The sequence below is a fragment of the Neoarius graeffei genome, chromosome 4 (genome assembly GCF_027579695.1).
Source record: "Neoarius graeffei isolate fNeoGra1 chromosome 4, fNeoGra1.pri, whole genome shotgun sequence".
NCBI classification, from domain to species: Eukaryota; Metazoa; Chordata; class Actinopteri; order Siluriformes; family Ariidae; genus Neoarius; species Neoarius graeffei.
In genome coordinates this window covers 60,861,147-60,888,828 of record NC_083572.1, presented here as the reverse complement: position 1 = coordinate 60,888,828, position 27,682 = coordinate 60,861,147, and the positions used below count along the sequence as shown (strand labels likewise).

General features: G+C 41.6%; 1 protein-coding gene across 1 annotated transcript in view; it reads left to right on the top strand.

Annotated features, from left to right (window-relative positions):
* The window catches only part of LOC132885114 (membrane-associated guanylate kinase, WW and PDZ domain-containing protein 3), a 301,407-nt gene that overhangs the window by 247,736 nt on the left and 25,989 nt on the right, over positions 1-27,682 (top strand). The window contains exons 6-13 of the mRNA XM_060919435.1: positions 3,121-3,200; positions 8,368-8,425; positions 8,624-8,736; positions 14,747-14,941; positions 16,989-17,612; positions 27,084-27,115; positions 27,249-27,417; positions 27,537-27,634. Of these exons, the coding sequence (XP_060775418.1) occupies positions 3,121-3,200; positions 8,368-8,425; positions 8,624-8,736; positions 14,747-14,941; positions 16,989-17,612; positions 27,084-27,115; positions 27,249-27,417; positions 27,537-27,634 (1,369 nt within the window). The remainder of the gene's footprint in view (positions 1-3,120; positions 3,201-8,367; positions 8,426-8,623; positions 8,737-14,746; positions 14,942-16,988; positions 17,613-27,083; positions 27,116-27,248; positions 27,418-27,536; positions 27,635-27,682) is intronic.

The window sequence follows — 27,682 nt, the reverse complement described above, 5'->3', positions numbered from 1 at the left end:
CAGCGACGCCGGGCGATGGCACTGGACCCACTCCGGTTCTCCTTCTGGAAGTCGGGCGATGAACTGTTCCAGCGCCACCAGGTTGAGGATTCCCTCAGCGTCGCGGTTGTCGGCCCTCAGCCACTGCCGGCAGGCATCCCGGAGTTGCTGGCCAAATGCGAACGGCTGGCCGACCTCCTCTAGGCGCAGCACGCGGAAGCGCTGCTGTTGCTGCTCCGGGGTGCACCCCACACATTGGAGGACGGCCCTGCGGAGGTCCGCGTAGGCCAGCCGGCTGTCACCGGGGAGCTGTAGCGCGGCCAGCTGCGCCTCACCCGTTAGCAGGGGAAGGAGGCGCGCCGCACGCTGTTCCACCAGTCAACCCCACGCCTCTGCTGCCTGCTCAAACAGAGCGAGGAAGGCTTCGGGGTCATTGTGAGGACCCATGTTCATTAGGGTGAGGTGGGGAGGGTCCACGGCAGTGGTGATGGTGGACCCCGCCGACGCGAGCAGGTGCCGGAACGCCTGGCGGTCTTCCTGCTGCGCAACACCAGGGCTTCAAACCGTTCTTCCTGCTCCTTCCTGAGGGTGACCAGCGCCTGGTGCTGGCTTTGTTGGGCCGTGGCAAGGGCATGGACCAGGTCCTAGAAGGGGGAGGACTCCATGAGGCTGTTCTCTTCTGTACTCCGCGTCCCGGGTTTCGGCACCACTGTTGCAATCGTTTAGGGTGGGTGGATCACAGAAGCACGGCAGGCCAGAACTGAGTTCTCAAACTCTTTATTATAGCTTTTCAGCTTAAACTATTCACATACACACGCACGCACACACAAGCCTCCTGGTTGGAGAGAGTCTCCTTCCTCTGCTCTCTCTCTCCTTTTTATAGGGCATGGTCACTGGGGAAGACACACAAACACAGGTTAACTAACATCAGGTGTAGTGATTCTGCCACTTACCTTCCCTGACTCCGCCCTCCATTCACAGACCGATGCTTGACCATGCCCCCGCTGCCACAGGTAGTATGTGAGAGGAGTATGAAAGTATGTGAGAGGAGTATGATAGTACATGAGAGGGGCATGGTAGTATGTGAGAGGATTATGAAAGTCTATGATAGTTTGCACAGGAAGTATAATAGTATGTGTGAAAGTTTGATGGTGTGTATGAGAGATACTGATGGTGTGTGTGTTAGTTTAGCAGTACGTGTGAGCATATGTTATTGTTTCTCATAGTAATACCAGCTTTCCTGTGCATTAGTGAGATTTATGCACAGTTTTTCTTACCTTGATACTTTTTACACGTCTATAAACACTACAGTGGTTCCTGCTTATTCTTCAACCATCGGCCACTAATTCATTCATTAATTCTGGTCAGCTGTATTAACAATAACTAAAGAGCTCGTGTCAGTGTGTGCATAGTCTAAATGAATGCTATTGCTGTCTAATATATAAAGCCAAAGAGTTTTTTGAAAATGCCTGGAAACATAATGAAATAATTCATAGTTAATAAAAAATTGCTGTTTGCAATAATACTGGTCGAGTTCCATCCACAAAACGGCTCTTGCTTTATGGCTTGATCACCGCATAGGCCCAAGCAGCAATTTTCATCAGAGGTTTGCACAGCAGACATTACAATTTAGATAAGATAATTTTCCTGACAGCAAATCTGGCTGTTGGGAAAATAAAGGAAATATGTCAGGAACCATATTACCAACTATGAGATTTTGTGTTCTGGGGAATATATATATATAAAAAACAGATGCTTACTTTCTGTTTTCTTTTTTTTTTTTTACTGACTGGTTATTTTCTTACCACTAGGAAGGTCACTTGGAGAGCATTTATAAATATATATTAGATTCCAAAAAAAAAATCAATGTCAAAGTGTGTCTCTGTATAAATCTGTATATTTATAATAGGCATATTAGCTGAAAATTCAAATTCAATCCAAATTGCTTGAAACTGTTCTCGTTGAATTCAGAATTGAATCCAGACATACTTTTTACAGAATTAAAATATGTTTATATGTTCTTGAGATATTACAAATCAAAGAGTGAAAAAATGGTTTAATTTTTAGAAAACTGCTGTAATACTATGGATTCAGATCACATGGTCCAAACTGGGCCCTCATTATGAGATCAAATGTTTTTTCTTAATAACTTTTTTTTTATTTTTCAAAATATTTACATGGAAATTGGCAAGAACATAGATGGTTGTATACTGAATACAAAGTTTAAAAAATTAGTAAAACAAATTCTGCAAATTAGTATTTAATTAGTATTAATAATGCTAATTAGGTAAAAATGTTAAATCTGTAAATTCAATTAAAAATAATAAAATATTATTTATAATACCCTCTTTGTGCTCTGTAGGGCTTTGTATTTCTCAAAAGTAGGGCCTACTAGTGTTTTTATATGAAAGAATATACTGTAAATGATAATATTCACAGTTTTCAAGACTAACCTCAAAAAAAAAACTGTGAGCCACATCCAATAAACAAGTCCATTGAATTGAACTGAAATTGACACTCGTGTTTCTGACTTCCAGTTTTTTAAAATATCATTCCAACGACTAATATCTCAATATTTTTCATCAAAACAACTAGTTGTATTCTAAAATAGTTATTTATTTACATGAAATCAGTTTGATTTGAAAAAATAAGTAGGTAAAGCCATGAAAACTCACTTCAAAGTCTCCCATGAAGCATAACATCAAAACTAGCTGATTGAAAATTTTGCTGAACACTTCATCAGAAATAGTGAGAACGAGAGAACATCCCTGTAAAAGTTATCTGATTGATATTCACGAGTAATCCAGTCGGAAACCAATCAGAAGAGAGAGAGCCTCACCACTTTCCCATGACTCAAAAAGTACCGGCAGTTTCCCGACATTACGTGAGCACTGTTTTTACTCTGTTGTACCAACTTCAGCCTGTCGTTACTCCCAAAGTACTGAACAATTCTTAAGGAGATTAATATTTCTTTGGAAAGCAGAGATTATAAGCTTTTTCATGATAGTATTCACGATAGAAAATATTCAAGAGTTAAGCAGTGACAGATTTGTAAACTTACTGCATGCACAATTTTCACAGCATGGCCAGCGAGTGTCTGATATGCCTATTTATATGCATTTATATCTCATTGTTCTGCAGTCATAACACAAAATCTACCACATGGTTGGACCCTCGGCTTGTCAAGAAAGCTAAACCGCCTGAAAAGTGTGAAGATGGAGGTAATTCTCTCTCCCTGACTTTTACACACACACACACACACACACACACACACACACACACACACACACACACACACACACACACACTTGCATGCTATTTCCTACACCTACATAAACCTCAGTAACCAGAGGGAATGTTTCTCTTTTTTCATTCTTGTAAAAGACAGTATTTTTTGTGAGGCCTGGATCATTGTGACATTATCTTATTATTTTGAGGACATTTGCCCTTATGAAGGGCTAAACACACACACACACACACACACACACACACACACACACACACACACACACACACACACAATGAATGTACTGACAAAAAAAATCATAAAAACACCATATTAAAACTATCACACTATTGTTATTTTTATTATAATAGCAGCACCATGGAAATGGAAATGTCATGGTAAATGCCAGGGTATATTTTAAGAACCCTGGTATTTGTGGAAAGTACACAACAGTACTATGTATGGACATGGCAAGGTGTTTTACACTGAGGGTGATGGAATTTTAAACAGTAAACATGGCATGAGCTATGACGTAACCCCTCAGTGATAGACAAACAGTTGTTCTTAAGAGAGAATGTGTTCTGATTACAATACTTATACTACAATGTGATTGAATTCTCGAGTCAGAAAGTGTTGAATTTATTTTATATAGCATCTGAATATTTATGACTGGAACATAATTGATAGGTTTTTGTTAACACGCTAGTTCTAATACAGTGTTTCTCAACCACTGGGCTGCGGCCCATTAGTGGGCCACGAAGCACCCTCTAATGGGCTGCGATTTTTTTTTTTTCAAGTTGAAGTTAATTTTTACTCATAGTAGGGTACAATTACTGGGTTGCATCTGATGTCACGTCCACCTCATTAAGCCACAGTCACACTACGGCTCGCAATGCTTCGTGATGAGTTATCGATGAAAATTATGCATTTTGGTGGCGATATACACGTGAGCTAAAAGTTGTGGTTACACAGTAGGTGAAGACTTGACTGTCCCACCTTTGCGCACTTGAGCCTGGTGCAGCTCAAGCAGCCATGCACACTTATGGAGCACGTTGTGCACGCGCTTAAGCGTCGTTATGGGAAACACCTGATACTGATTTGAGCGCAATCAGCATGCACAGATACGGATGCTGTTTTTACAGAGGCTTTGTGAAGCATTATCATTATCACTGTCATGTTTGTTTCTCAATGTGAGTGTGAATGGTTGTCTGTGTCTATGTGTCAGCCCTGTGATGACCTGGCGACTTGTCCAGGGTGTACCCCGCCTTTCGCCCGTAGTCAGCTGGGATAGGCTCCAGCTTGCCTGCGACCCTGTAGAAGGATAAAGCGGCTGGAGATAATGAGATGAGATGAGATGTTTGTTTCTCGCCGTGTTTATAATGCTGTTTAAATATCTCATCTCAACTCATCTCATTATCTCTAGCTGCTTTATCCTGCCCTACAGGGTCGCAGACAAGCTGGAGCCTATCCCAGCTGACTATGGGCGAAAGGCGGGGTACACCCTGGACAAGTCGCCAGGTCATCACAGGGCTGACACATAGACACAGACAACCATTCACACTCACATTCACACCTACGGTCAATTTAGGCTACGTTTACATTACGTCGAATCAGCGGATCATCAGATTAACGTTCTTAAAACGATTCGCGTTTACACTAAAACCGTTAGCCGTGCACACAGCAACGCCAATACGCGGATACACTCGGCTCCGCAGGCATCCTGCGCTCCAAATCACTCCGCCCTGAACAGCGAGTGCCCTCTGGAGGGTGCACACTCCGGCCCTGCGCAGCTCACACAGCGCGCGAGTGAAGTGCACAAGCCACGATTCGGGACTGAGCCGCTGTGTGTGTGATCCCAGCGCATATCACTTACTACTTGCAAGTGGAAGGATGGCAAGCCTAAAGACAATCATAACTACACAATGGGCAGTATTTGAATCAGTATTTGCAGTATTTTCATACTTTTATACTCTTTAATGAAAGGTGATACAAGGCGGAAGTCCGCGCCGTTTTTCAGCAGTCGCGTCACATGACCAACGCCAGCGAATCAGGAAGGTGGATGTCACAGTGACGTTGTCCAATGAGACGCCAGCTAGAGCTCAGCACAGCGTATCCGCGTATTTTGAATGTTTACACAGCACCGGAGCTGACACGATCTGGATTGAATACGTGGACGCTGGCGGATTCCCGTTTCCAGGCGTTTCCAGGCGGTTTAATGTAAACGGACAGTGCATCCGCGAAGAAAACGAGACAGATACGGTCTAGTGTAAACGTAGCCTTAGAGTCACCAGTTAACCTAACCTGCATGTCTTTGGACTGTGGGGGAAACCGGAGCACCCAGAGGAAACCCACGTGGACACGGGGAGAACACGCAAACTCCGCACAGAAAGGCCCTCGCCGGCCACTGGGCTCGAACCTGGACCTTCTTGCTGTGAGGCGACAGTGCTAACCACTGTGCCGCCTGTTTAAATATTATGCTTTATAATTCTGCTTTCTGTTTTGCTTTTGTTTGTGTTTTGCTTTTGTAAATATCACATCTGCTAATAAACACTCTTCCTGCACTTAGATCCGTCTACCACCATCTGTCTTGTAATGTCATGATCCCCAGATCTTTATCCCAGCCACATATGAAAAGTTGTACGCCTCCATGCTCTTCCAGGTTTACATCTGTTTGTCTGTGTAGAACGATGTCTGCAGCACCAGGTAGTTTGAGATGTTGGGGAACTCAATGGATGGATAATTTTCCAATTTATAGGAAAAATCCTTCTTTGTTAGCATGTAAGGATCTAATCCCATTGAGTGGTTTCTATATCCACTTCTTTTGAGTGGACTCCTTGGTTTTAATAACTTGCTTGTTTTCTGAACACAAACATGGCAACAAGTTCTTATGTTAATGGACCAGACTCCACTTTTGGATCATTAATCCCTTTTGAGTGAGAATGCCCTGCATGCATGGTTTTATGCTGGCTTCTGGTACATTCATACAGTTTTAAATACAATACCTACAATTAAAAACAATTTGTTTTTATTGCACCTATTTAATTCCTGGACTCCCATCTGTAACAGGGAGTGATGTTGCATCCCATTAATACGCTTTACAATAGATTATTAAATTCTAATAGAATAGATGAGCCAAAATAATTGGGGACCTTTTTTAATGGGCCCCGACTCGTTACAAGTATGAATAGGTGGGCTTTCAAGTAGAAAAGGTTGAGAACCCCTGGTCTCATACATTATTGTTCCTATAACAGCTTATACACAGGGATGCGCATGACAGATGCTCCACATAATCGAAATTGGAATTGTTGGCAAACTGCTGTGGTATAAGAGGAACTCACAATGTGTAGCTGTGTAAACATCTAGCTTCAACACCTCAATACAAAAATGATCTATGCAGTAAAGCCAAACAACAAAACAGTATTAAGCACTCGCATTAGGTGTACATGCAATACACACACACACAAATCAAAGACCCTTTCATGCCAGGACATGGTCTTCCCAGGCAATTTCCAGTCCCAGTACTAACCAGGCCCTCAAGGTGCATTGGGTGGTGTCAGTCTCCATTTCTATAGCCCTCAGCCTCTCGCCTATTATATAGCTAGGGTTACAGTGGGGGGCTGGTCCTCTGGTAACCACAAGAGCTTGACTCCCTACTTACATTTGTATTGTGCCTCACCAGAAGTCAGTAGGTACTGTTTTTATGATAGTCTTTGGTATGACCCAGCCATGAGTAGAACTCATTATCTCCCAGTCAAGAGGCAGGCATGCTAACCACCAGGCCAATTTGTGGTGATGTTCATCCTTTGGGGTTGAAGATGACCATGACTTCAATTTGTTGGCTGGCGGTTATGGGTCCGGAGGTGACTGATGAGGCCAATCTGGGTTTTGAAGGCACGCCCACATGTCGACTTTCCATGTGCCAAGGTTGAGTACCTTCACTATATTTATTGTTGTATTTTGACCACTGAGTGGGATCCCTACCAGCCACGGTGTGCTGGCCAGGATGAGGTGAAGCAGGCTATGTTTGGGGCACATTTTCTAGCCTCTTTCTCCATGGAGGTGAACAGAGCAAATCCTAAACAGGGCTGCTGAGACACCCAGGGGGTTGCCGAACTCCGCTGTTGCTTTGTTCCAGCAGAGAGCAACCCTATGCCCTGGGCCGCTTGTGTGCAGGTTCGTGACTACAGCTTCCAGTGTTTCCGCAGCTGCTGCTTCGCCACTTGCCCATCACCACAGGACTTGAGTTTAAATTTGAAGTCATGACTTGCACGTGACTTGGATTAGAGTAAAGGAGAGTTGCATAGCCGTCAGCCTTACTCACTCGTCCTGACCTAACTGGGTCCAGGGGCAAGACAGAATCAAGATGACTGGAGCTAGGTCAGGATGCAGTAGATAGCCAACAGTGTTCTACATGTTGCACTGTTCCCTGGTCGCACTCCACAGACATTTTGCTGGGTCCGCCTTCCTGCCCGTTGAACCACCAGGTGGTGGTCTCCTCTGCACAGTCTGCCGAGTCCAGTCTCCGGTCGTAACCCTGACCAGGGGAAGTGAGGGGTTGCTAATGCTTGCTCAGGGCATCACCCCAGGCTAATGGACGGAAGGAGACATCTTACTACGCCATTGTATGGCGGTCCCCAATTCGTGACACACACACACACACACAAAATGTTTCCACAATAATAGGAATGTCTGAAAGTTTTGACCTTGTGTGGATTTGGCTGGTCCCAGTGAGGGAAAAAAGGTTTTAAAGAGGCAAAAGATTTCATTTTGATTACTGAAGTTACAGTTACAGATGGATTTAAGTGTGGTATAGCTGCATTTAATAATTATCAGTGGAAAGTCCTCACAAGGTTAGTAAGGCAAACATGTATTTCTGTGTTAGAGAGAGAGAGAGAGAGAGAGAGAGAATTTGTTGCTCTGTCTTGCATCAACTTTTTTTTTCCTGTCAGTAGTTGCTCAGGTTGTAATGTGCACATGAGAGGACACACACACACACGCACGCTCACACACCCACCAAAGGTAAAAACCATTCTGATAATTAATTCAACAAAACAATGTGTGTAAGTGTCCATAGGTGTGTTTTTGCACAAAGCCCTGTCTGTGTGAGTGTTGTGTGTTTCCAAGGCTGCTTACTTAGAAGTCGTTCATCATCTGTTCCTCAGAGCTTCCATATGGCTGGGAGGAGATTGAGGACGCACAGTATGGCACATACTACGTTGAGTAAGCATTCTCAGTCTCCAGCTGTTCATTTCTTTATCTTTTAAACACACACACACACACACACACCATTTTATCTACAGAAAAGTCTTTTGTATACAAGCATCATGAAAATAGTGAAACCTGGTATGTATGATGTATCTTGGTTGTTTTTCATGACTCTCCCATGATTCTCTGCTGCTTTTTTCATTTGTGCTACAGTCACATAAACCAAAGAACCCAATTTGAGAATCCGGTTGTAGAAGCAAAGAAGAAACTTGCACAGGAGGCTGCAGCTGCAGCACAGAGCCAAAAGGGGGCAGCACCTGCTCCAGGTAAACACCCATTTTCTCACACAGTTAAGTATAACTCCATTGTTCCTGTATGTAAAATATGAAAAATGGACTTTTATTCCACAATTTATTCACAAGTAAAAAAAAAAATCCACATGGCAAAATGTGAAACGTGGTTTTCTTCAACAATACAACAATACAAAACATACAGTACCAGTCAAAAGTTTGGACACGCCTACTCATTCATAGGTTTTTCTGTATTTTGACTCTTTTCTGCATTGTAGAACAAAACTGAAGATGTCAAAAACTATGATACAACACATGGTACTTATGGAAAAGGTGTGTCCAATCTTTTGACTGGTACTGTATGATACAGTGTAATCAACAAAGAAGAAGAAGAAACCTTTATTTGTCACATGCACACTTCAAGCACAGTGAGATTCATCCTCTGCATTTAACCCATCTGAAGCAGTGAACACACGCGCGCACACACAGAGCAGTGGGCAGCCATACTACAGCCCCCAGGGAGCAGTCAGGGGTCAGGTGCCTTGCTCAAGGGCACTTCAGCCCAAGGCCACCCCATGTTAACCTAACTGCGTGTCTTTGGACTGTGGGGGAAACCAGAGCACCTGGAGGAAACCCATGCAGACACGGGGAGAACATGCAAACTCCACACAGAAAGGCCCCCACCAGCTGCTGGGCTCGAACCCAGAACCTTCTTGCTGTGAGGCGATAGTGCTAACCACTACACCACCGTGCCACCCCAAACAAGCACATATTTTGTTAAAAGACCCTGAAACAAGAAGTCAAAGATGTTCTTGGCCCAATGACAGAACATTGCACCTGAGAGGACTGCGAAAGAGGTTGATGATAGTTATAAAAGCAAAGTACGTATGGGAATATTATATTAATATCACATATATTTAACAGTTATTCCAAAAAATCCAGTCATGCATGAGCTGATAGCTGATGAGGCGCATAGAGCCGAGTCGGCTATAAGCCATGTACGATGAGATTGAATGGAATAACTGTTTTATTCTATCCACATTCACTGGATTTTGAGAAACAGAGCAATTTTATTTTTTGCAAATTCGATAAATGAACAACTTTATACACAACGTCTGACAAAATCATTTCTGCTTCGGCGGACTTCTTAAAAACCTATCGATGGCTGCACGAATTGACATTAGTGTTGTTTTTTGGTATATAGGAATCACCCTGTCTGTCTTTCTGTCTGTCCATGTGTCTTGTCCGCACAACTCCTTCTAAACAGTTTGATGGATTTTGATGAAACTTTACACAGTTGCAGTATACCACCTGCAGATGTGCATGAGGGAAAATAATCTCAGTCCGATGTTTCAAAATGGAGATAATTCAACTTATTCCCTTATATATGTCAATATATGATGACAGGCTCATAGGCAGGGGGTATTCTATAGTGAGTTTACTCACAGTTCTAGTTGTAGAAAGTGCCGTCTTGCTGTCGTGCTGAGGTATAGAATAGCTTTAGACATTTATTTAATTCTTCCTTGGACGTTTCAGTTGTGTAATTTTCAAACTTCTTTGAGCTTCTGAACCAGTCTAAAAAAATTCAACAAATGTTAATGCTTAAAAATGAAGAATGTAAACAAATTTGTGAAAAATGCTATAATAATAATTCTTGAAAAATAAAAAAGATACATTCTTACCATCAAATACTTTTATTCCATATTTTGTTTGGGTTTTTGTTTTCGAGTAGAGTTTTTATTTCGTCCTCGGTTGGTTCAGCAACATGCGCCGCCATTTTGTTTTTCTCTACTCATGGTATATGAGCTGATAGCCTAGTAGTAGAGTAGCCAATCAGAGTGCGTGATTGCTCATATCCAGTGAATGTGGATAGAATAAATATTGATATCGTATTCAGTAAGACAAACTCATGAGAGTGAAGGAACAGCAAACTCACTCGGCATGTTGGTGATATAAATTAGATTTCTTATTTTGTTCTTCACTATGTGTATGATGTATATTGATGACACAATGCACAATCTCATCATTCATCTCATTATCTCTAGCCGCTTTATCCCTCTACAGGGTCGCAGGCAAGCTGGAGCCCATCCCAGCTGACCACGGGCAAAAGGCGGGGTGCACCCTGGACAAGTCGCCAGGTCATCACAGGGCTGACACATAGACACAGACAACCATTCACACTCACATTCACACCTACGGTCAATTTAGAGTCACCAGTTAGCTTAACCTGCATGTTTTTGGACTGTGGGGGAAACCGGAGCACCCAGAGGAAACCCACGCGGACACAGGGAGAACATGCAAACTCTGCACAGAAAGGCCCTCACTGGCCACAGGGCTCGAACCCGGACCTTCTTGCTGTGAGGCGACAGCGCTAACCACTACACCACCGTGCCGCCCACAATGCACAATCTGTCTGGCAAAATTTTAACGATAGCTTATCACTTCACTATGTATTGCCATAGCCATGAACAAAAATGAAGCTACAATCAATCCCAGAATTATTGGCACCCTCTGTAAAAATGTGTCTGTGTGTAAGAGCGTGAAAGATAAATAAAAGAACTGACTAACAGGAACTCCCATTATATTCGTTATTCTTTTCCTCTTTCTCCTCCTCGTGCACACACCATCCCTTTTTCTCATCATTATACACTCTTATCTCCTCTTGTTCATACTTGTCTGAGACAGGAATCTTACGCATCACATTCAGTAGACAGACTCATTTGGTCAAATGAAGTCATCACACCTTGTTCATCACTGTTTATTGTTTTATTGCACTCCCACTGTGGTGACATTATAAGGTCATGATTTTCCATTTTCATCTAGTGAACAGATGTTTCATCATATAGTGTCGACTGTTTGGGAAGGGAAACTAACTGTATGTACACAACACCCTTCATGATTTTCTGTTCACTGCTAAAGACTAAATAACCTGGAAAGATTGAGCCAAGCTTCCTGAAAAATCAGATATCATGTCGAAAGCTCATTTTATTTCATTCCCATGTGAGAGTGTTTACTGAAATGACCCTGATCACAGGCAAAATAAATAAAAGATGTGTGAATAGGGTTATTTTCAATGGTAGTTCTTTCTTCTGCTTTTATTACCTCTGCCAGCTTTATTGGAGGAGGTTATGTTTTCGCCTCCATTTGTTTGTTTGTTTGTTTGTCTGTTCCCATCAAAACTCAAAAAGTAGTGAACAGATTTTGATGAAATTTTGAGGAAAGGTGGGCCAAGGAACAACTGATTGGATTTTGATGCAAATCTGGATATGTATGTAGCACAACGCATAAAATCATGCAGATACAAATCAGGAGCTTCAGTTAATGTTCACTTCAAACATCAGAATGGGAAAAATTGTTATCTCTGTGACTTTCACTGTGGCATGGGTGTTGGTGCCAGATGGACTGGTTTGAGTATTTCATGCTGATCTCCTGGGGTTTTCGCACACAACAGTCTCTAGAGTTTACACAGAACAGTGCAGAAAAAAACAAAAAACACTGAGTGAGCGACAATTCTGTGGGCGGAAACGCCTTGTTGATAAGAGAGGTCAGAGGAAAATGGCCAGATTGATTCGAGCTGCCAGGAAGGTTATAGCAACTCATATAATCACTCTTTACAACCGTGGTGAGCAGAAAAGCATCTCAGCATGCAACAGCAGAAGACCACATTGGGTTCCACTCCTGCCAGCCAAGGACAGGGATCTTAGAATCAAGAACCAGGTCCTATTAAAGTGGCTGATGAGCGTATGTCTGCGGATTCAGGATTTTTTTTTTGTCTTTTCCCAACGTAACTCAAAAAGTAGTGAATAGATTTTGATGAAATTTTGAGCAAACGTGGGCCATGGGACAAGGAACAATTGATTAAGTTTTGATGCAAATCCAAATATGTTGCTTGGTGGAGGTATGCACTCTACTGAGTGTCCCTCTAGTTAGCAATTTCGTCATACACTCCTCTCTCCTTCTCTCTCTCTCTCTGTGATGTTTGGAGGAAAAAAATAAATGTGAATGAATTGAGACAGTGGGTCAGCTTATCCACTGTTTTTCTTACTATTGACAAGCCCAAATGCATGATCTTCAGTGTTTGAGAAGACAGTGCTTTATTTTTTATTGTCTCTTTTTTAAGTGCTTTGAATACACTGCAGTCTGTGTCATCGTGACAAGAAAAGTAACTTTTTAAACCCTTGTGGGGTTTACAGTAAGGGGAAGCAGCACATACAGACTCATCAGCTTTATTCAGGTTTAATACACAAACATGCTGACAGGGTTGAGAAATAGCTCTTACTGTAATAGCACACGGGTGGTGTGTACGTGCATGCATGTGTGTACATGTCCGTGGTTGAGAGTGGGGCCTTTTTGTGGGGACATTCAGCTGGTTCCCATGTAGAAAACTGCTTTTCCTATTGACAAAAACTACAGCTTGAACAACTGTACGACTTTGTTTTGGCTTTGGACCTGTCTCTGCCATTGCCATGGCATTGGTCTGTTACCCATTGTATTCACATGTTTTGTTTTAGTGCTTGATTTTGTTTGTCTGCTTATCCTCTGTTTATGTCTAGAAATCCAAGCCTTACTTCAGTTTGTTTCCAAGGCTGGTTTCATAGCACTTCATGTTTTTGATTATTGCCTTCTCGTTTTAGATTATGGAATATCGTAAAATGACATTGTCTGCATGTGCTCCTGCAGTGATGTGTGAATATGATTCCTGGATTGCTCGCCACAAATATGATGGGAACATGTTACATTAGCTGGGGCAGAGCATTAATTAGCTACATTAATAATTATGTCAGTGGAAGGTCCTTATAATGATTGTCCGAGAAGTAAGTGTGTATGAGAGAGAGAGAGAGAGAGAGAGAGAGAGAGAATAAATCAGTTCAACTTAAGAGTGGTTCTTTAAACACCACTTTAAACACTACTTTAATACTAACATGAGAAGCAACTAGAAATGGCAGTATTCAGAGATTCGGGATGTCTGTCTGGGGCTGTGTGGTTGGTAATGAATGATCTCATTTGCAGTGTCATAAAGCCAAGTGTTATAATGGATTTGTTTATAACACCAGCTGGGTGAAGCACTTTGTTTGCTTAATTATAGGTCAGTCAAGCATGAAAAAGCTATCATCAGGAGCCAGAGCTTTCTAATGCATCTCACTCTCTCTTATTTCTCCCACTTCTGTTTCACTAATCTATCTATCTATCTATCTATCTATCTATCTATATGAATGGTGTACCCCGCCTCTCGCCCATAGTCAGCTCGGATAGGCTCCAGCTTGCCTGCGACCCTGTAGAACAGGATAAAGCGGCTACAGATAGTGAGATAAGCTGTAGAATAGAAAAATTTCACTCTGACACCCAACTTTTGAAAATTATTAAAAATTTATTCTCGACAAACGTTTCGGCCTTCAGCCTTCTTCAGTGTCAAAAAAACATGGTGCTATGGGCGTGGTCTTATATATACAAATTTGTGAATTCCATACACTTCAAAATAAAAGACAAAGAAAAAATAAACTATTAATTACACAATTTAATAATTCAATATTATTAAAATTTATTAAAAAGAATGTGATTTTTAGATTTATATTCATTTCACTTGTTTAACCCATAAGGGGCTAAAGTAAACAATTGCGACATCCAGTACGCTTCCCTATTTAGAAGCACGTTGTCTAAACTATCTTGAGCAGCATTAACTATTGTTTCTATACAAATGAATTCAAAATCATTCAAATTATGGGGAGACTGATTAAAATGTTTGGCTACTTCACATGTTTTTTTTTTGTTTTTCATACTAGATTTATGGTTACGAAAACGTACTTTAAACTCTGTAATACAAGAGCCAACATATTGGAGATTACATTTACGGCAAGTTGCTAAATATACTGTATTGCGGGAAGTACAAGAAATATGTTGGCGAATTTTGTATTTCCTTCCGGTTACGGCGCTTATATATATATATAAATAAACCCTCCTGTTATTGTCTTGTCAGAATCATCATATCAAAAAATATACAACTAGGAAAGGAAGATTTGAATGGAATTCTCTCTGATTATTTTTCCAGGTGGTGATGGAGGAACACCAGGTTTCACTCATGACCCCACTCAGCTGAAGGGAGAGTTATATCACACAGCCTTGAAAAAGAGTGCTCAGGGCTTTGGCTTCACCATCATCGGAGGAGACCGACCTGATGAGTTCTTACAGGTGAAGAATGTCCTGGCAGATGGACCGGCTGCACAAGACAACAAGATGGCCTCTGGTGAGGGCGAGCACTACACCTAAATATGCCAGATAGATGAAGCAAAGATGACCCCAGTGCCCTTGATGCTTTATCTGTGTGTTTGCTTATCTCATTGTATTTAACCTTTATCCTTATCAGTCACACAGCTATGGGGAAAATAACAAGGACAAGAATTTCCCCATACTGAGCAAAGAATGAAAAATCATATAATGGAAAACTCTGGGTATTTGTTGAATTCTGTCAATAAAAGCTGAAGATGTGGTTATGTCAGACCAATTCCAATCTACAGCTATTAGACTCGAACAATAAATATGAAAGATGTGAGAGAATGTCTTACCAAAGCTGTTCTTAATCCAGTGTTAGAATGCTATATCAATATAGTTAAAAGCAATTTCAGTTCAATGAAAAACCACCAAATTTTTACAATTCAGAAAATGTATTCTACATAACTATGTGTTTCACATAAACATTTATTGACTGCTCCTACAACTGTCATTTGAATTTTATTAGAAGTAAGTTTTTTCTTCTGTACTTGTTGAAAATTCTTGTGTGTGGGTGTGCTAATTGCATATATGTTACAGGTCAAAAATTTTTAACCTGGTTCATAATTTCCAACCTCAGTAAAATTTTGGATTATCTAAGATTCTTAAAAGGGATTTTCTATCACTGCTTTTGTCTCTTTTTCTTCCATCCACTTCCTCTTGTCTGTCTGTCTATCTAATTTGCATTTTTAATAATACTCTTTTTCATACTTAATCAGAATTTGAACTCAGAACCTTCTGACTCTTAACCTGACACCTTAATCACTAGACCAGCAATGATTGCAATGGAAGGAGTGATAGCCATCCATCCATCCATTATCTGTTGCCGCTTATCCTGTGCAGGGTCACAGGCAAGCTGGAGCCTATCCCAGCTGACTATGGGCGAGAGGCGGGGTACACCCTGGACACATCACCAGGTCATCGCAGGGCCGACACATAGAGAAAAACAACCATTCACACTCACATTCACACCTACGGTCAATTTAGAGCCACCAGTTAACCTAACCTGCATGTCTTTGGACTGTGGGGGAAACCGGAGCACCCGGAGGAAACCCACGCGGACACGGGGAGAACATGCAAACTCCACACAGAAAGGCCCCCGTCGGCTACTGAGCTCAAACCCAGAACCTTCTTGCTGTGAGGTGACAGTGCTAACCATTACATCACCGTAAGGAGTTATATATCTTTTGAATTTATTAATGAGTCCAGTCTTATTATGTCATCATATAGTTTCAAATACACAGTCTTCCTGAATCCTAAACCTAACCCTAGATATAGTAAGTCTCCTTAATACAAGTAGCAAATTATGAACTGGGTTAAAAATTGTAACCTAGGTTGAAAAATTCTACCTGACCGACAATTCTGACCTGTAACCTATACAGTATATGGCCAAAAGTATGTGGACACCTTGCCATTGCATCCATATATGGGTTTTCCCCAAACTATTGTCACAAAGTTGAACACATACTATATATAATGTATTTGTATGCTGTAGCATTACAATTTCTCTTCACTGGCACTGACATGTTCCAGCATGACACTGTCCCTGCACAGTCCATGAAGACATGGTTTGCCAAGGTTCGAGTGGAAATACTCAAGTGTCCTACACAAAGCCTTGACCTCAATCCCACTGAACACTGTTGACTATGTGCCAGGCCTCATTCCTTTACATGCCTGACCTGATGAATGATTTTTGTGTCTGAATGGGATATTACCACAGCCACACTCAAAAATCTAGTAGAAAACTTTCTCAGAAAGGTAAAGGTTGCTATAGCAACACAATTGTGACAACTTTGGAATGGGATGTTCAACAAGCACATTTTGGTCCACATACTTTTGGCCATATAGTGTACATAGGTTGAAAAATTCCTTCCTGAAATATTATTTAAAAGCAGTAGTATAGTACGAATGTCAAAACAATTAATATACAGCAATAGTTTTATAAATAAATTCAATGCTTTAAAAAAAAGCGCACTTTCTTTGTGAAATCTTTTAGAGATCTTATTCACATCTGTTTTTCTCAGGTGACGTAATTGTGGAGATCAACGGCACAATGGTCCTGGGTAAGACCCACAATGACGTGGTGCAGATGTTCCAGTGCATCCCCATCAGCCAGTATGTGGATATGGTCCTGTGCCGTGGCTATTCCTTGCCCCCAGATGTGCAAGAGGACAATGAAGACCTTCCCCCTCCTCCACCTCCTCCTCCCTCAGCTGGTGAAGTGGTAACAGCTGTACCCCTCATCAATGGGCAGCCGCTGCTAGTGAAGGGTGATGCTTTGCATGCTTCCTCCCAGGAGCTCCACTACCTCACTACTGATTCCAGTGGGAGGCCTATTGTGGCGGCGCTACCCAGCATTCCCTCTGGTGCCGATGAGAGGCCTGAGGGTGGAATGCTGCAGCCGGAGCTGGTCACTGTGCCCCTGGTGAAAGGGCCAGGCGGGTTTGGATTTGCTATTGCTGATAGTCCACTGGGCCAGAAGGTGAAGATGATCCTGGATGCACAGTGGTGCCGTGGCTTGCTCAAAGGGGACGTCATCAAGGAAATCAACAGGCAGAATGTGCAGACATTGAGCCATGCACAGGTGGTGGACATACTCAAGGAGCTGCCTGTGGGGAGTGAGGTCAACCTGCTAGTGCTGCGAGGAGGTGAGGAAAGCAAAAGACCAGGAAAGAGAGAGATATTTTCAAGTGAAGGACAGTTAAAAGGAGAATGGGGAAAAATGTATTCTATATTGGGTTTTTTTAAATGAAAAGGTTTACACTGATTTATGTGTCTATGGCATATCATATATGCTGCTAAGAATGTTTAATTATTAAGTTCTAATTATATTCTCTCTGTTTGCCATGAGTGCAGATTATTATATGCTTGCTTGCAACACTACACAGAGCAACAGTTTGATTTCTAGGATCTTTGGTTTAATTTTGGAGCTTAAGTTTTGGAAGCACTGGACAGAATATACTCAAGAAAAACAAAAACAAACAAACAAAAAAACTCCATCATACCAACTAACATACCACCTTCTCCATCTCTTGTCTCTTTTTCATCACAAAATAAAACAGACCAGCTAACATCTCTTTCTCATGCGTTACAAAATCAACTCAAATTTTCAAAACATATCCCTTTCAAACCCTATACACTGATTTCAAAGATTAATAATAAGACCATTATTGGCCAAAAAAATATGATCACATGCCAAACACCATCCATCCATAACCACTTATCCTGTGCAGGGTCGTAGGCAAGCTAGAGCCTATCCCAGCTGACTATGGGCAAGAGGCAGGATACACCTGAGACAAGTTGCCAGATCATCGCAGGGATGACACCTAGAGACAAACAACCATTCACACCTACACTCAATTTAGAGCCACCAATTAACCTAACCTACATGTCTTTTGACTGTGGAGGAAACCCACAGAGACACAGGGAGAACATGCAAATTCCACACAGAAAGGCCTTCAAACCCAGAACCTTCTTGCTGTGAGGCGACAATGCTAACCACTACACCACCATGCCACTCATACCAAACACAGTTTCTCTAAATAGTCCTTTTGTCAACATCTTAAAATGACCTTGTATTTCCAATGATATACGGTGCACTGTAAAATATAATAAGTTGACTTTACTTAAAAAAAAATATGCAAAGTCGTTGCCTCAAAAAAAGTCATTTATGTTGATTTAGATAAATTAGATTGGGTTAACTTATTTTTTGTGAGTTTGCAGTACTCAGATTAACTTAGATTAGTTTGATTACATTAACTTATTTATTTTGAGTTTGCAGTACTCACATAAACTTATATTAATTTGATTACATTAACTTATTTATTGTGAGTTTGCAGTACTCATCTTATATAATTTTGATTACATTAACTTATTTATTTTAAGTTTACAGTACAAGTTAATGTAATCAAAATTATATAAGATGAGTACTGCAAACTCACAATAAATAAGTTAATGTAATCAAATTAATATAAGTTTATGTGAGTACTGCAAACTCAAAATAAATAAGTTAATGTAATCAAACTAATCTAAGTTAATTTGAGTACTGCAAACTCACAAAAAATAAGTTAACCCAATCTAATTTATCTAAATCAACATAAATGACTTTTTTTGAGGCAACGACTTTGCATATTTTTTTTAAGTAAAGTCAACTTATTATATTTTACAGTGTGGTGCATGAAGGTTTGTGAACCCTTTAGAATTTTCTATATTTCTGCATAAATATGATCTAAAACATCGTCAGATTTTCACACAAGTCCTAAAAGTAGATAAAGAGAGCCCAGTTAAACAATTGAGACAAAAATATTATACTTGGTCATTTATTTATTGAGGAAAATGATCCAATATTACATCTGTGAGTAGCAAAAGTATATGAACCTTTGCTTTGAGTATCTGGTGTGACCCTTGTGCAGCAATAACTGCAACTAAACGTTTCCTGTAACTGTTAATCAGTCCTGCACACCGGCTTGGAGGAATTTTAGCCCATTCCTCCGTACAGAACAGCTTCAACTCTGGGATGTTGGTGGGTTTCCTCACATGAACTGCTCGCTTCAGGTCCTTCCACAACATTTCGATTGGATTAAGGTCAGGACTTTGACTTGGCCATTTCAAAACATTAACTTTATTCTTCTTTAACCATTGTTTGGTAGAACGACTTGTGTGCTTAGGGTCATTGTCTTGCTGCATGACCCACCTTCTCTTGAGTTTCAGTTCATGGATAGATGTCCTGACATTTTCCTTTAGAATTCGCTGGTATAATTCAGAATTCATTGTTCCATCAATGATGGCAAGCCGTCCTGGCCCAGATGCAGCAAAACAGGCCCAAACCATGATACTACCACCACCATGTTTCACAGATGGGATAAGGTTCTTATGCTGGAATGCAGTATTTTCCTTTCTCCACACATAACGCTTCTCATTTAAACCAAAAAGTTCTATTTTGGTCTCATCCGTCCACAAAACATTTTTCCAATCGTCTTCTGGCTTGTCCATGTGATCTTTAGCAAACTGCAGATGAGCAGCAATGTTCTTTTTGGAGAGCAGTGGCTTTCTCCTTGCAACCCTGCCATGCACACCATTGTTGTACAGTGTTCTCCTGATGGTGGACTCATGAACATTAACAATAGCCAATGTGAGAGAGGCCTTCAGTTGCTCAGAAGTTACCCTGGGGTCCTTTGTGACCTCACTGACTATTACATACCTTGCTCTTGGAATGATCTTTGTTGGTCAACCACTCCTGGGGAGGGTAACAATGGTCTTGAATTTCCTCCATTTGTACACAGTCTGTCTGACTGTGGATTGGTGGAGTCCAAACTCTTTAGAGATGGTTTTGTAAACTTTTCCAGCCTGATGAGCATCAACAATGCTTTTTCTGAGGTCCTCAGAAATTTCCATTGTTCATGCCATGATACACTTCCGCAAACGCGTGTTGTGAAGATCAGACTTTGATAGATCCCTGTTCTTTAAATAAAACAGGGTGCCCACTCACACCTGATTGTCATCCCATTGATTGAAACCACCTGACTCTAATTTCACCTTCAAATTAACTGCTAATCCTAGAGGTTCACATACTTTTGCCACTCACAGACATGTAATATTGGATCATTTTCCTCAATAAATAAATGACCAAGTATAGTATTTTTGTCTCATTTGTTTAACTGGGTTCTTATGGAATCAATTTTGTGCCAAAATGTTCATATAATACTTTTGAAATATCAAACAAAAACGACAAATCAAAATACAAAAAAAGTCAATTTTTTTAGACTGGCAAACAAATTATTCGTGTAATCGTGCAAAATATCAGTCTATTACTCTTCAGAAACGTTTTATTTTTGTTCCGCGTCTTTCTCAGTTTTGTTTGACGTAATTTATTTTGGTTGCGATTCCAGCTTTCTCGTTTGCGCTCCCTGACTTTTTGCTTGCAGTTTTGGCACAAACTTCACGTGTGGGTGGGCTGTCCAATAATGCATTCCCATTGGCTAACTCGTGTTTGACTGACAGCTACGCTCAGCCATTCCCTACTCGGATTCTGGCGGACTGTTTGACGAGTGACCGATCCATTGATGGTAAACAAGGATCGAGTGGACTTCAGTGGTGACTATGATATTGAATTAATTCAACAAAGTGTAAGTGTGGGACAAATGTGTTGTATGTTTTGCAGTAGTGAGCAATTCCAGCGTTATGGATGTGACATTTGGACTCAAAATGGCAACAACTGACCTAGTTAATTTTTATTCCTTTCCAGTATTTTAAAATTTGTTGCATATTTTTAAGACCTCTCATATTGGAGAAGTCATGGGAAAAAAAGAATTCCCATAGTACATTTAGAACTCTAGAAAATGCCTAAAAAGACATGCGTTATGGATGTGACGGAAAAAATACCCCATTTCCAGGGTGACTACACATATTCACCAAACTCTGTGAAATTGCAAACATAATATCCAAATGCAGGCATGCATTTAATAAAGGAGTCTTAGCTGAAAATAAAAAAAGCCTTTGTTTAAAATATTTTCTATTTCAAGCAGAATCTAGGAAGAAAAAATCAGCGTTATGGATGTGACATAATTCCGTTATGGATGTGACGAGTACACATTATGCAGGCGTGTGTAGACTTAGCTCCACTACCCAGTATAATAGCTGTCTTGCTAACGTTAAACACACCTGCATAATGTGTACTACTGTAACACATACAACACATTTGTCCCGTACTTACACTTTGTTGAATTAATTCAATATCATAGTCGCCACTGAAGTCCACTCAATCCTTGTGTACCGTCAATGGATCGGTCACTCGTCAAACAGTCCGCCAGAATCCGAGTAGGAAATGGCCGCAACAGCCTCCAGGGGAATGGCTGAGCGTAGCTGTCAGTCAAACACAAGTTAGCCAATGGGAATGCATTCCTGGACAGCCCACCCACACGTTAAGTTTGTGCCAAAACTGCAAGCAAAAAGTCAGGGAGCGCAAACGAGAAAGCTGGAATCGCAACCAAAATAAATTACGTCAAACAAAACTGAGAAAGACGCAGAACAAAAATAAAAGGTTTCTGAAGAGTAATAGACTGATATTTTGCACGATTACACGAATAATTTGTTTGCCAGTCTAAAAAAATTGCCTTTTTTTAATTTTTTTAAAATTTTGATTTATCGTTTTTGTTTGATATTTCAAAAGTATTGTATGAATATTTTGGCACAAAATTGATTCCATAGGTTCTCTTTATCTACTTTTAGGACTTGTGTGAAAATCTGATGATGTTTTAGGTCATATTTATGCAGAAATATAGAAAATTCTGAAGGGTTCACAATCTTTCAAGCGCTACTGTAGATATTGTCATACAATACCTTGCAAGTCATATGAATTCCCATTTGGAGTTTGACAAAAGACATGTTGGAAACATAGCAAACATGTGGAAAAGGTTCTTAAATATTTTGCTCTTGGCACAAAGCGTGATGTTTTGGCCGACACATCTCATCGACCTGAGAACACCATCCCCACAGTGAAATTGTTATTTATCAATTGTTTCCATCCAATCTGCCAGAGTCTGAGCAAATTTGCCAAGAAAAATGGGCAAAAATAACAGGATCCAGATGTGCAAAGCTGATCGAGACATATCCCTGAAGCCAAAAGTAGTTCTACCATGGACTGACCTGGGGTGGAGTGAATACTTATGCAAAAACCCTAATCCATGGCAGCAGTTTTAAAGCAGAATGTGACCAAAAATAAATAAATAAATAATCCACTATGTCATGTATTTGCTCAGCTCATAGCCAGTTTGCACTCCCAGGTGGTGGAAAATGTCCTGGAAAGACATACACAGAATTGGTTTTCCAGTAGATTGTATCTGTTTTGCTTGGTTCTTTCATTGTTTGAACTCAGCTGCGCTTTTTACGCATTCTTTTAGCATTATGTATAATTCCCACTTTTTCCAGTCTTTAAAGGTTAGACTGAAAGGTACAAAATGGTTACCATTAGGGTTCCTGAGTGTTGGATGTTGGGAAGTTGATTCAAGAGTTGCATCCACCTGATCTTTCCCAGCCTTAGGTCAGACAGTGACATCCTTATGGATGACCCACAGCACAGCTGGAACGTGAACATAAATCCCAGTTACAGGATGCATCACTGCACCAGCAACCAGCTCCAGGGAGTCCGTATGCACTTTGATCAGTAGAGTAGTACCACAAGTCTAGGCTCACAGCCAGAGTATGCTAATAAGGTGCAGAAGAGGGAGAGGAGAGAGACATGTTGAGAATCTGATATGGTAGGACCAAGAAATATAGGTAAGGGGAAAAAGGACCAGGGGAAAAGGAGGAAAGAGGGTTTCTTACTTCCTTTGCCCTTTCATTCAGAGAGAGGGAAGATAAGTGTGTGAGGCTTTCTTTGCTTTTTTTTTTTTGCTAGCTCAAAGAAGAGCCAGCAAGAGTGTGAGTAAGACAGATTTTATTAATTCATGTGTGTTCCATCCACTTGAGTGACAGTCACATTACATCAGGGTTAGGGATGTGTCGAACATGGGTCTTGTGCTGACAGATGGAACTATGGACCAGTCATTAGGATTTTAGGCAATGCTCTCCTCTCTCTGGAGCCACCTCCTGCCACCCACTCTCCATCCCTCTCTTCCTTTCATGTACATGTTCTCTATCCATCTTTAATATGTCTTCGATGAAATATGCTTTTCAACTCAGCTCTCAGATCTCTTCATGGTCTTGCCTGCCATTTGTCTCACCACAAGTTATTGGCTCATCTTTCTTGGGAAATGTGGTTAATGCAGACTTTTCCCCCTTCTTTTTTCTTTCTTTCTTTCTTCCAATATTGTATTGATAGTAGCTCTTTGCTGAGCTGTTTTGCTGAGAGAGTTATTTAGAGATTGAACGATATCTTTTAGATCTACTCAGCATGTTGCACACCTACCCATTTACAAAAATCTAAATGTGTTTCTATACAGTAAGTGGTACTACAGATCACAACAGAGCTCTGTCTTCTTTGGCTGTACCACTATTTTTTAAGTAGGCCTGGTTTAAGATTATTATTATTATTATTATCCATCCACCCATTACCACTTATTCTGTGCAGGGTCCCTATCCCAGCTGACTATGGGTGAGAGGTGGAGTACACCCTGGACAAGTTGCCAGGTCATCACAGGGCTGACACATAGAGCCAAACAACCATTCACACTCATATTCGACACCTATTGTCAATTTAGAGTCACCAAATAGCCTAACCTGCATGTCTTTGGGGGAAACCAGAGCAACCGGAGGAATCCCCCGCAGACACGGGGAGGACATGCAAACTCCACACAGAAAGGCCCTCGCCGGCCGCTGGGCTTGAACCCAGAACCTTCTTGCTGTGAGGCAACAGTGCTAACCACTACACCACCGTGCCACCCGTTGTTGCTGCTGTAGCGAAACCATGATCATGATATGGGGCTTACACCATGTCTTACTGATAATAGATAACTTTCTTCATCTAATGTACTGGAACTAATTTTGGTATTTGCCAACCTAAGTCTTTAAGTCTGGATTTAACACATCTCACACTGTTGAAACTGATGGATGGTAATGATCTTAACAGGATAAGCCCTGCTAACCTAGGCAATCCATTCTGCTTGCTTTGATTAGAGCTTGTGATATTGTTGAGGAAATTATAGGTATTGAATGACGAGTGTGTAAATTTGGTGCGTGTAAAAAGTGTGTCCTTCAGATTTTATATTAAGTACTACTTCAAAATGTTTCAGACTGATATGTGGCTGTATGAGAGAGAAATACAGTATGCAGCTCACATTGTATCATTTCATAAGCATCCAGTTCAATCCTGAGCTTGAGTTACTGTCTGTGTAGAGTTTCACATGTTTTTCCAAGTGTCCACATGTGTTTCCTTCAAATTTCCCTCCGGATTTCCCTCCATGTCCTGGTAGGTGCATTGGTTCAAATAAATTGCTCCAAGGTGTGAATGAGTGTGTGAATGGTGTCCTGTTGGACTCTGTTGCCCCTTTTCCACCAAAGCAGTTCCAGGGCTGGTTCGGGGCCAGTACTTAGTTTGGAACCTGGTTTTGGCCGAATCCCATTTCACCCCTTGGACCAACCCCTTGGCCCTTCCCCTCCATTTTGCGCGTTCACGTGAAGGGGTAGGGGTATCCCAATCCCAGTTAACGCGGAGGGGTAGGGGAAGGGGTAGGGCTTCTGTACCCCTCCAAACGGAGATTTTCCTGGAGCTGACTCCGAACGAAGGGGTTTGAGTGATTTCCCACAATGCCATGCGGATTTCAGCGAGATTTCATGCGGATTTCAGAAAGATGGCGGTTCCCGCGGCGAAAGATTGTCATAAATGTATTTTCTCCATTATTTACGTGTTTTAAGTTGTTATCCAGAGGAAACACGCCGCTTGATTCGCTTTCGAGCTGAGAATGAGCAGCGATTTCTGAAATCCAAGCTGCTGCTAAAAAGCTTTGGGAGTGAGTATTGTTTTCGGTTGCTTGACTGCATACGTTTTGTTCTGTTATTCTCGCTTTTATTGTTTACAGGAGTGTTCTGACACCTCATTCTGTCGGATGTGGTGCACGAAGCGCCAAAGATATCCCATTCAGTGGTGTTAGTTAACAAATCACACCCTGCCAGCAGAGATTTCTGGTTCTGCCTCTGGCTCTGACTGTAGCGGCTGGTCGCAGCCAATGACGCATTTGGTCGCGTTTTGCTAATGTAAACGCTGACGGAGGTACGCGATGACGTATGCGATCGTTGAAGGGCTATCCCAATACGTAAGGGTTGAATTTCAAGCCCTATCCCTTGTAGCTCAGTTTCAAGGGGAAGGGCCGAGGGGAAGGGGTAGGGGTAGGGGTAGAAATTAGAATTGGGATTGGGCCTTTCTGTTTCCACTGACAAAGAACTGGCTCTGGGGCCAGAAAAACTGGTTCCAGGCTAGCACCAACTCTTTGCTGGGCCAGAGGAAAGAACCGCTTACGTCACGGGGGGGCGGAGTTGTTAAGACTAACAACAATAGCAAGACCGCGAAAGGTCGCCATTTTTAAGAGACGAGAAGCAGCAGCTGTACAAACGCGAAGTCATCCATTATTATTGTTGTTGTTGTTGTTGCTGCTTCTACTCCGTGTTGTTGTTGTTACGATGTTCGCGCCAAGGTTTATGCAAACGCAGCGACGTAACTGACGTATACAGTGACGTAACTGACGTATACAGAGACATAATGACGTGGCTCCCCTTAGCACCCCAAGCTATGGAAAAGCAAACTGGTTCTCAGCTGGCTCGCAAGTTGAACGAGTTGTAAACCAGCACCAGCACTGGCCCCGAACCAGCCCTGGAACTGATTTGGTGGAAAAGGGGTAACTGTGACCCTGACCAGGAAGAAGAAGAACAAGCCTTTATTGATCACATGTACACTCAAGCACAGTGAAATTCCTCCTCTGTATTTAAGCCATCTGAAGCAGTGAACCCACACACAAGTGAGCAATGAGTGCACGCACACATACCCAGAGCAGTGGGCAGCTATGCTACAGTGCCTGGGGAGCAGTTGGGGGTTAGGTGTCTTGCTCAAGGGCATTTCAGCCATAATACAGAGGGAGGGGAAAGTCAAGTCAAAGTCCCTCTTCCCAGGCAGTCTCCTGCCCCAGTACTAACCAACTCTTTAAGGCGTACAGGTGCGGCACCAATCTCTGTTTCCATAGTCCTTGGCCTCTCACCTATACAGCTAGGGTTACAGTGGGGGGCTAGTCCTCTGGTAACTGCAAGAGTTTGACTTCCCTACTCACATCTGTATTGCAGCATGCCTTGCCAGATGGCAGTGGCTATCCTTTTTATGATATGATCCGACCACGAGTAGAACTCGCGATCTCCCGGTCGAGAGGCGGACAAGCTAACCACTAGGCCAGCTCGTGGTCATAGGGGAAAGTGCTGTTCATTCACTCAACTCCCCTCACATTTTTCCTGCTGAAGTGGTTACTAATGATGAATGAATACTCACTGTCTTAAAGATGGGTGTAATTAGATCATGGATAACAGAGTTCAAATGGATTCCAGGCTTTCACTTTATTCTCATATTACTTTATGCTACACACATTTCATTGTATGATGTTTCTGTTCCTTTCTCACCATCTTCTTCTCATTTCTGCCTGTAGGTCATACTTCACCAGTAAAAAGTCTTCGACCAGTGAGTATGCTAATAGTATTTTTAATTTTTTTTTTTTTACATTTGAAACCACAAGGCTTTAGTTGTCAGTATGAAAAGCTGAAAGTATGTTAACTTGCCTTAAAAGCATGTACTTTCAATTTGTGCCATACAGAGACAGGAAATAAGTGCCAGCCTGGAGACTTTGGATCAGTGCCATGATGTCGGAGCCCCCCAAGCGCTCACTTATTATTCAAGCACATTGCCCAGTAGCTCTCCAAGACGAGATCTCACTCTCCGCCAGAGTAAGTCCAAAGGCACTGGACAAGAATCTGGTCAGAGAGGTATGCTAGTGAAGGGGTATTATTATTATTATTATTATTATTATTATTATTATGGCTGATAGTACTTCACTACTTCATGCATATTAAGTCAGAGTTTGGTGTTCTTAACCGTTTCTCAGCACTGCCTCAGTATAAAGAACTGGACGTGTTTATAAAGAGAGATCAAGAGACAGGATTTGGCTTCCGTGTGCTCGGAGGAGAAGGACCTGAACAGCCAGTAAATCTTTTACTTACTCTAATCACCTAACCACCATTTGCTAATTGA